This window comes from Myotis brandtii, unplaced genomic scaffold (genome assembly GCF_000412655.1).
Source record: "Myotis brandtii unplaced genomic scaffold, ASM41265v1 scaffold242, whole genome shotgun sequence".
Lineage (NCBI taxonomy): Eukaryota > Metazoa > Chordata > Mammalia > Chiroptera > Vespertilionidae > Myotis > Myotis brandtii.
In genome coordinates this window covers 726,173-736,696 of record NW_005359149.1, presented here as the reverse complement: position 1 = coordinate 736,696, position 10,524 = coordinate 726,173, and the positions used below count along the sequence as shown (strand labels likewise).

General features: G+C 38.7%; 1 protein-coding gene across 13 annotated transcripts in view; it reads left to right on the top strand.

Annotated features, from left to right (window-relative positions):
- Positions 1-10,251, top strand: part of TCF12 (transcription factor 12) — a 364,778-nt gene extending 354,527 nt beyond the window's left edge. For all 13 annotated transcript variants that reach the window (XM_005867002.2, XM_014540340.1, XM_005867004.2 and 10 more), the window contains 3 exons: positions 2,117-2,349; positions 4,917-5,070; positions 7,890-10,251. In XM_005867002.2, the coding sequence (XP_005867064.1) occupies positions 2,117-2,349; positions 4,917-5,059 (376 nt within the window). In that variant the 3' untranslated portion in view covers positions 5,060-5,070; positions 7,890-10,251. The remainder of the gene's footprint in view (positions 1-2,116; positions 2,350-4,916; positions 5,071-7,889) is intronic.
- The last annotated feature ends 273 nt before the right edge of the window (positions 10,252-10,524 follow it).

Here is a 10,524-nt window from a genome sequence, read left to right as displayed (position 1 = left end):
GAGTGTGACAGTGGTGGCGCCCCAACCCCCCTGATGGGCCCTGCTCTGTGAGTGACAGGGGGCGGTGCCCCAATCCCCCAATCGGCCCTACCCTGAGCGTGACTGAGGGTGGCATTGCAACCTCCCGATCCGCCCTGCTCTGTGCATGACGGGGCGGCGCCCCAACTCCCCAATCGGTCCTGCTCTGAGCCTGACCAGGGGCTGCACTTAGGGATTGGGCCTGCCCTCTGCCACCCGGAAGCAGGCCTAAGCCAGCAGGTCGTTATCTCCCGAGGGGTCCCAGACTGCGAGAGGGCACAGGCTGGGCTGGGGGAACCCCCTCCCCCCGCCCCCCGAGTGCACAAATTTCTGTGCACCGGGCCTCTAGTTAGCTTATAAGAATCTATTGTGTACTTCTTTATTACAGTACTCAGCATATTAGAAAAGAGGGGGAAACATCTGTTCTTTGTGCACATCATGTTAAGGATCTGAGAGACTGCTCAATAATTTATTTCTGAAATATAAGTAGAATTTTCTAGAATTTATTCCAAAGCATCTCCCTCAAATGTTTTTTCTGATATCTTAATGCATTTTTATTACAGAAATTTGGAAAATACAGAACAGTGTACAAAAAAAATCACACGAAACTCTACCACCCGGAGTCAACTACTGTCTACTTTTCAAGGAATATCTCTTTTCCCATAAATATAGTTTAAATTTGAATTAAACTGGAAATAATTTGAATAATGTCAACTTTTTTACATTTAACAGTGTATTTTTAACTTTTTCATCTATTCTTAAGTGTTTCCTGCAAAATGGAAGAATATTTTTACCACCCCAAACAGTTTCCACGTGCCCCTTTGTAATCCGCACCCTCTCCCATCCCCTAACAACCATTGATCTGCTTTCCATTACCATAGTTTTTTTCTGGAAGTTCATGTAAATAGACTCATACAGAATGTAGTCTTCTGTGTCTGGCATCTTTTACTGAATGTGATCTGCAGCTTGATTTTTTAGAGGATGCATTGTAGGCCATTGTCTGGATGTACGAGGTTTATCCAACCCACCTCCTATTATTGGCCTCCAGTGTGTCACTAATGTAATAGTTCTGTGATCAACTTTCTTTACATAAATTTCTATGTACATCTCTAATTATATCCATAGGATGAATTTCTAAAGTTAGATTTGGTGATTAAGAGGTAATGAATATTTTAAGGCTTTGGGTTTTTATTTTGTCAATTTGTCCTTCAAAAATATTGTTTCAGTTCCCCATGTTTTTAAAAATTTTTTTATCCTCACCTGAGGATATGTTTACTGATGTGAGAGAGAAACATTGATCAGTTGCCTCCTGTATGCGCCCTGACCAGGAATTGGACTGATGCTCCAACCTACTGAGCCACCCAGCCAGGGCTAGTTCATCCAGGTTTTTAATTATCACTACTGATGATATTTCTCTCTGGAATAAAAAATAGTGATTTTCTGAGATACTTCTCTCACTCTGTGCCTTCAAGCTTTTTCCTCTTTACCAGGTGACTGCCAGCATATATTTAAGAGTATAGGTCACGCAAATTAAGGCACTAGCGAACCAGGACAGTGCTTCCCAAACTTTAATGTACATATAAATCAACTTGGGATCTTGTTAAAATGCAGACTTCTATGTTTCTAACAAGCTCCAGTAATGCTCATGCTGCTGATCACATTTTGAGTGGCAGAGTGCCTAGAATATTATGTAGTCATTCAAATTATACTTATGAAGAATTTCACTAGCATGGAGAAGTCTTCAAGCTGTACTATGCAATGGAAATGCATTTTTTAATGTACAGCGTGGGGCAAAATAGGTTTACAGTTGTTTGTATGGAAAATAATATAATCAATAAACAATAATACAAGAATAATCTGTTTTACATATTCACAACTGTAAACCTACTTTTGCCTATCCTGTTTGTGGTATCATTTGAATTGCATTTGAAGAAAGACCAGAAAGAAATAGACATTCATGTGAAATGTAACTATTACTACTGTTTGGTAAAATTTATAGGTAATTTTTTTGCATCTTTATACTTTATAATTTCATTCAGTAAACATATCTATGCTTTATAGGGAATCTAACAGGCATTGTTGTTCCTTTGTTTTCCAGCAGTACTAATGAAGATGAGGATTTGAACCCAGAACAGAAGATAGAAAGGGAGAAGGAGAGGCGGATGGCTAACAATGCCAGGGAGCGCTTGCGTGTACGGGATATCAACGAGGCATTCAAAGAGCTTGGTCGAATGTGTCAACTTCATTTAAAGAGTGAAAAACCCCAAACAAAACTCCTTATTCTTCATCAGGCCGTGGCAGTCATCCTTAGTCTAGAACAGCAAGTCAGAGGTAAGTAGGTTCAGCAAAGATACCTAACTGTTCTGCCTCAGGTGGGCAGACATTTCTGTTTCCACTCACTCTTCTAGGCATATTGTTTGCAAATTCAATTAGTACTTCTGCCACTGTATCATCTGCATCAAATTTCCTTTCTAGTTCTCTCACCTCTGTCTCACTGTATTGGTCAATATCCATAGGCTCAGTGCTTCACACAAACCAGCAAAGAGTAATTCTATGTAACAATGCAGAACAGCCAGCCTCCTCCTGCTGCTCAGCATTATGCTTTGTGCCTCTTTGTCTTGTTGATTCTGGTGTCCAACACTTGAATTTACCTGCCTAGACCTGTCCTCCTCCTGCTCCTTCGGTCTTTCCTACTTCTCTGCACTCAGTTTCTTGCCTGCTTTACCCTGGGGGAATCTACTAGGTCATGCTGTTTAATAGCATACCTGGTCATGGCCCCTCCTGGCTTGGCCTCATATGGATGTCCTCTATACCCATGTCAGTAAGGTATCAGGACTTCTTTGTTGATCCCTGATCCGGAATGCCATGAACTTCTTGGGCTGGTATGCACTGGCATGCCTGTATGTCCCTAAGAGCAAAAGTGTAATTATTAGGCTCGTCCACTAGGACTCAGACAGCTCCCCCAGCTGTTCAACTTCTCAAAAAGTTTGATGGAATCTTGAAGATGCTTTGAAACTTCATTTTTTGAACAAGCATTTATTACTCTGTTCCATTCAGCTATGTGCTAGACCCTGAATTACCAGTTATCACAAACCCTTGAGAGGTTCTACCATTGATCTTGCTTTTTTGCATATTACTTGTATATCTTTTTATCCAAAGTTATGAATGCCTCATCCTAAGCCTTTTTTCAAGAATTTATAGATGTAACCTTGGGTTTTAGATTCTGCCTCTCTCTTCATTGAGAGAAATTCATCTGTCTTATTTATTGGATATTTATGTAATATTTTTATGTGAAGGAAGTTGGAAAAGAAAAAAGAAATAGGAGTAGACAGATGCTTGACAACTATAACCATGAAACTCTCTGCACTGACTACAGGAAGAGCACTCTCTTTAGTAGGGAAAGCAGAGTTAGAGAACTAGAACACACTTTCAGAAAAACATACAACAGTAACTTATCCATCCACTTCCCATCAGTTTCTACAAAGGTGTTGATTTTGTTTTCATGTCTAGTTTGGGCATCCCCTGGACATCCTCTGGACTCTCTGGGCTCCCCTCTGGTTTGGGAGGGTGCTCCAAGACTATAAGTAGCTATGTACATCCTGTCATCCCTGGACCAGTGTTCCACTAGGCGGGCAGCCGGACCCAGGCCCAGTGCATCTGGAGAACAGCAGGAAAAGTGGCTTTCCCTCCAAGCCTCAGATTGTGCCAAAGCACTCTTGGTGCCTTGGTGCCCCACATATTAAATCCTATCTGGTCCCTGCCATTGCCGATTTAAGCCTTTACCTTATTATGACTACAAGTTTGCTAATCCTCAGCAGATTTACTTATTACTGTCGTGTTTGTGCTCTCAGCTTTTACTAAAGGTTGAATTACAGGTCAAGTACTTCCTCATCAAACTCTTTCACAGGGCAGTGTATCAGCTCTTTCCGTGACAATTTAGACTCGATAGAACTGTTGCAATTTTAGTTTCCTGGTCTCTTAGAGAGCTGAAGGTGAGTAAACTAGGACAATGTTTCCCAAATCGGCTTGGTCACAGGATCTCCTGAGGCTTTTCCTTTTTCTAAACGCATTTCCAGACCATAACCTAGTAGATTTTAATTTAGTTGCAACAAGATGGTCAAACATGGTAGTTTTAGCATATTCATTGATAATACTCTCCTCCTTACTAAAATGAATAAAAATGGAATTAACTCACAAGGACAGATGGGAGATAAGAGCAGCTGAGATAGCAAAAACTGTATTATGTACGATGGAAAGAAAGTAGAATAGTGGAAACTGACTTATTTAGAGAGAAGAAATGAAGGGGAGCCTGGAGGAAAACCAGCAAGAAGAAGAGCAGGGTGCCACGCAGAGCCCCTTTTCCGAACGGCTCTGCACTTTGGAGGTGCTGATTATTGCGGCAGCATCAGGCCGGAAGCAGAAAGACTAATTGAAGATCTTCTATGGAAAAGTTGGATCCCTAAGTCTCTTCTCCACTTCATATTGCTTCTGCCCTCTCTTCTCTTCCACCGTAAAAGACAGAAGGGGTATTTTCTAGGGGGAAAATGAAATCAGAAAGGCTGCAAATATGGATCACCAAGAAAAGCAGAGGATCTGAGAGGCATGAAATTGAACAGTGAACCCCTCAGCCCTGTGTCCCGCTTTGCTTCCCTAGTGCTGGCAGCCAAGTATATTAACCCATCTTCAAAAAATTGGAGCGTTCTTTTCTAGAGAAACTAAATGCTCTAGAGAAAAGACCTCCAGATTTAGCATTCCTGAGTAACTGTCTCAGTTTTGGATTACCATAGAGTAAAACTCTCAGAAATAAAAATAACAGCAATTTGCTCAGTTTAAGACCTAAGAGTCCCTGATTCATAACTTATGACTGTAGTAATAAAAATTATTTTCCTCTGTTTCAGAGAGGAATCTGAACCCCAAAGCAGCCTGCCTTAAAAGAAGGGAAGAAGAAAAAGTTTCTGCCGTATCGGCAGAGCCGCCAACCACACTACCAGGAACCCATCCTGGGCTTAGTGAAGCTACCAACCCTATGGGTCATATGTAAACATCAGCCAGGTAAGTAAGAGTATGAAAAGGAGGTCACCTCATTTATCTCAAAGTTAGAACCTTTGAACAGAATGCTCTAGTGGCACTGGTTGTGCTAAAGGTCAGGTGTAATTTGGAATCCAACAGTTTACCTTTCTGTTGTATAGTCATACTTACAGAGCCAGTGTCATCTTATACCCGGTTACTATTCTCTTCAAAGTGCATCCTGTGGTTTATAAAGAATTTGGGGTTCTGTTCTGGATCATCACGAATGTCATTCTGGTCCAAGAAGAAAATAGTGCAATGACTCTTCCTCCAAAAAATACTTTTGCTGCCACTTATACTCCTCATTTCTCTACTAGAAATACTTAGCTGTATCGTCAACCAGTTTTCTGTTAACCATCCACCTCTTCTTTGCCATGAAATCTTCATACATATACAAAAAATTACTACTTGTTTCCATTGGATCAATAATGCAAGTTTGTAATATGCATCTTTATTCCCAGTAAGAATATCAGTTACACCTTGAATCTACAGATGAATGTAAAGGTGTCATATATGCTAGAACCAGAATGCCCTTCTCTCTGGAATTTTACTTGTTGAAAGATGGTTCTTTTATTTTCCTCTTCATGGACTAAATACAGTTTACTTCCTTGTGATTTTTTTTAACTGAGTGACAAAAGTAATATGAGATTGTTGCCCAAATTGTTCATTTGAATCACCTTTTTCTTAACTATATGCATTTATGTTATCTATAATCTAAGTTGTGTAGTTAATGTTTAGGTGGCAGAAATTAATGTAGACTGTAATTAAATATTTTGGACAGTAGCATTTTAGCTAATCATCATGGATTAGGAGTAGAACTGGGAACTTCATTTTATAATCTGCTTCAGCAATGGGTAGTTATTTTCCCAGTTTCATCAGGAGATTAAAAGCAGTAAGCAAAGATGAAGAATGGGAGGTGTGGAACAGGAAAATAATTTCAAATACAATTTCACTTGATCAGCTTTATAGCTGTCATTTTGAGCTGAAAGTCTGGAATTTGATAGAATAGTTTGCAAACTACAAACACTAGTCAGTAACTCACCCTTTCCTGAAAACTATGGTTCCTACCACCTCTACACATAGCCTTCCTAGGAACAAACTATACCAAAAAACTTCATTTGGGGCCAAGAGGAAGAATGTCAATGTAATTATTTAAGTATCGATTATATTCTAATATTAGCACACTGGATAAAACTCTAAGCCATGTACCCCACAAAAACCACCCAGCAATCTAACTAATTGTGCAGGCCCTAGAGACTTCAGGCAAGAGCTGGTTAACATGCAGGCCCTCTAAAACCCACGCCACTGCTTCCTATTCTGTGGAAAATACAGAATATCCTGAAAAAAATTGTTTTCAAAAATAAACTTTGAAATTTTAAAATAAAAACATACCACTGTTTCTTAATGCAAAAATGACTTTCTAAATTAGCAGATTATTTTGAAAAAGTGTGATGCGAGGTAACTTCTTATGCTCAGGTCCCAGATAACCACCAGGCTGTGAAAAGAGTGCTTTATGTTCATCTGTCACATTTACCTCAGAGTCTGTGTCTTATTTTCCTTGTTTCTCTCTAGTTTGTTGTACCCGTTTTCTCTTACCCTCTCCCCCCATTTCTCTCTCTCTAACTCTCTCTCCCTTACTCACATCTATCTTCCCTGCTTGTTTACTTCCTGCTCTTTTTACTGCCTCTGTATCTCATATGACTTTCATATCTCTACGCATATCTCTATAATGAGGAAATTCCCCCACTTAAATTAAACTTTTGAGATTCCTACCTATCAAAAAGAGTTTTATCAAAAATCCTTTTTTTTAAAAAAAACATAATGTAGTAAATGCACTTCGTTCCATTAGATTTTATTGGTTAGTGTTTATAATTTCATAAAGGTAGTTGTCTGGTTTCACCTGATAACCTTCAATTCTTTATAGAACTGGGCGTCAGATTAAAACCAGCAAGAGACTGAGCATCAGGAAAACTGCTAGAATCAAATTAGCTGATAAATGATCACAGAATGAATGACTGTAAAAGCACAAGAATTTTCCACCATGTAATATAAGGCCAGGTGGCTTTGAGTATCTCAGTTATCCATCCCTAAGAGCATCCCTCTATTACAAACAATACTGTGGTTATTGTTGGAAAAGGAGGTGAAAAGTATGAATCTTCCTAAAACTATTTCCATAAAAAATGGCTAAAATGGAAATTTTTAGAGTCACTATCTATATTATATTAAGGATATAAATATGTGTAAAATGTGGACTATACATTTTCTTAAAAATTCATTGAGCAAATATTTCTAGAGGACCTGCTATTGACCAGGAACTGGGATCAATGTGAAGATGAATGCAAAATGGTCCCTGCCTTCAGAAATGTTCAGTTTAGAGAAGATAGGTATGAACTGTTAACACAGTGTGATTGATGGGCTGGAGGTAACAGGAAATGTGTGTGTTAACATTGCGTCTTCCCTGAGAAATGCATGGGTAGAACCTCAAAGCTCAGGTATTGTCAACTGGAATGTTGCTCAAATTAAGGTTGGCTTAATTGTCACAGCTGTTGTATAATCCTGTATTTTGTGATTCTATAATCACATGATCTCCTTTAAAAATCTTACCACATCTTCAAGTAAAACTATTTTAATTACACCTTGAAAGAAAGAGGCTTATTTAGAAGTCATTTAGAAGACTGCTAATTTAGTGTAAAACTGGGTATAAGGAATGTCAACCTTTTGGGTTTTTTTTTTTTCTGGGGAGGTATTTATTTTAATGATGTGCTAATTGGTTCTGTTCTCTCCCTTGGCTCTCCCTGCCACAGTTCCAGAGTTATCAGTAGGCTAGATAGAAGGTGAACTCTCCTCATAAGGACTGGACAACTCAGATTATCTGAAGACAAACCTGATAGGAGGGAGAAGAAAAAACAAGACACTTGAAGCAAGAAACTCAAATGTAATCCTACGATCAAAGCAACTGGTCAACACTTCCATCAGAAGTGAAGATAGGAAGCTCATCAGACAGAACGTCGCCCAGGAGACGTTTGCAGCGTGTCATTTTGTCGCAAGCAGTGTGTTGCTTCTGCACAATCAGAGATTGTCTCGATCTCTCCACTCACCGTGGAAGTTGCCTTGTGCCTAAACTGAATTGACAAATGCATTGTAACTACAAATTTTATTTATTGTTATGGAACTGTAAGGTCTACATATAAAGGGAAAAAGTTAATGTGGAAAGCTGATGTACACTCAGCTGATGCCAGCATTCGTTAAAGCTGTTCACGTGCAGAGAACAAAGCAGTGACAACCATTGGCCCTTAGCATTCCCGGCATACCTGTTAGTGTCTTAAAAGGAAGGGAAAAGTCTTTTGTTGCCCTCTCCTATCCTTTTGCCATATGAATACTGTTTTTCATAAAATAGGAAAATACTACTTGGTATAGCTTTTCTCTCACTTTCATTTTTTCATTTATTTTTTATTTTCTCGTTGTGGGTGTTATATTTGGTCTCTGAAATGGAGTAGCTTATGGTCACAGTCCAGAATCCCCCGTGTAGCCCTCTGTGCTGTGCCTGTTCACCTTACAAAGATAAGCGGAGACCATCTGTGACCATAACTTAGCTACGATTTTGAAAGGGGAAATTACGTCCCCTAGATTTTCCCAAAAATAAATGTTGCTTTATTTCCAATAATAACCAAGACTTTTCAAGCTTCTAGGTTTCATAGTAAAGCTTGTAATAGGAAGAAGTGTAAATTACAAGGGAAGAATCTACTATTTAGAAATTGCTTTGTTTTCCAAGCAGTAAGTACTACATAATAGTACTTATAAAGTGTTAGCTATAAGTAAACACAAAGCGGATTTAAAATACAAAGAAGGTTTCAGGCTGTAGTTATGGTGACCCTAACAAATCCCAGTAGTCACCAAGGCAGGTAGTGTGATAAATGAGCACACCACTCTGAGGCTAGTTACTCAATGGGATACAAGAGCAGCGGTCACCCATGTTTCCTTTTCCTAGCCTTTATTTCTCTGTCATTTGGATGGCTGGGCAGTGGGGAGGAATTCAGTGGGTGATTTAATCAGCTGTAAACCATCTGCCCTGCCCCAAGAAGATGAGCCAGATTAGCATTAAACCAGTGCTTGTCAGTCCATCATAATGCTGTGCACTAACGCAGCCCTCTGTCTCTTACCCTTAAGAGTTGTTTTTTGTTAGACATAATAAGTAAGCACTTTGAACTTCCATGAAATCTGTCTTCCACCACAACTACCCTGGGAGAGAAAAACATGCTAAACAAGGTTGTCTTGGCTTAATAATTCCTTATAGCCAGTATCAACAGTGGCAATCAGCACACAGAAGAAAGGACCCAAATCACTATGTAGCTTAAAGATTTCTGTTCATTTGAAAGAACAAAAACAAGACAGAACTTCAGATCCTCCAATCAGGATGATTCCTAACAAGTCAGTCTTTTGTGAACTTAGTGGACTTTTTAGTTACTTTAATTTGCATATATTCTCCAATTACATCAGACTCTCTCTGTGGCCTTGTTCTTCATTTCAGTGTTAATCAGCTAAACAGAAATTGTTGCTTATGATGTGTGAGTGAACATAGGCCACTGCCTGGCCTTTTCCTTCAGAGCTTGTTGTCTTTTTCGCTATATTAGACTTTGCAGTATGCCCAGAAGCTTTCCTTCATAAAATAGAGAGAAAAAAACATTTGGCTTATTTTTCACTGTAGCTAGTCTTTTATACAATAATCTTGTAAGAAAATTTCTTGAATTCTAAATATTACTCTTTCTAGATTTTTGAAATCGAAAAGTTTTCAGTAAAAAGTTTCTTACTTTATTTTATTATATTAGGTAGTAAAAATGTAGGGTTATTTACCATAACCTGTTCATTAATATCAGAAATTTACAATAGCATTTTAAGACCATAGTAGGACTCTAGCATACCGTGTAGTACCTATGGAGTATTGTAAGAGCTAATTGTCCGAGATGAATTGCTTCTCATCTTGTTCTCCAGTTTCCATTGTTGGTTTATTGCAGATTTGTATCCTGTGTCAAATTCAAGGTATTATTGATAAATCTTTTCAACCAGCAGCAAGAAGTTCAAAATTTTTCTGTCACTGTAACAGAAAACACAATATGTATATAACATTTATGTAGCAATAAATGTGCCATCTTTTTTTAACATAGTAAACTAGTGAGTTTTTTAAATTCCTCTCTCAAAGAATAATGCATTTTGTTTTCCTCATCTCATTCCTCTCAGAAATGCCCACACTGCTTTTCTTTTACCTCCGCCCCAGCTTTATTGAAATATAATTAACAGGTAACGTTGTAAAGTTTAAGGTATACAACATAATGATGTAATATATGCATATATTGCAAAATGATGACCTCAATAAGGTTATTTAACATCCCTCACCTCACGTAGTTGCTTTTGTGTGTGTGGTGAGAGGCGCATGCTGCTTTC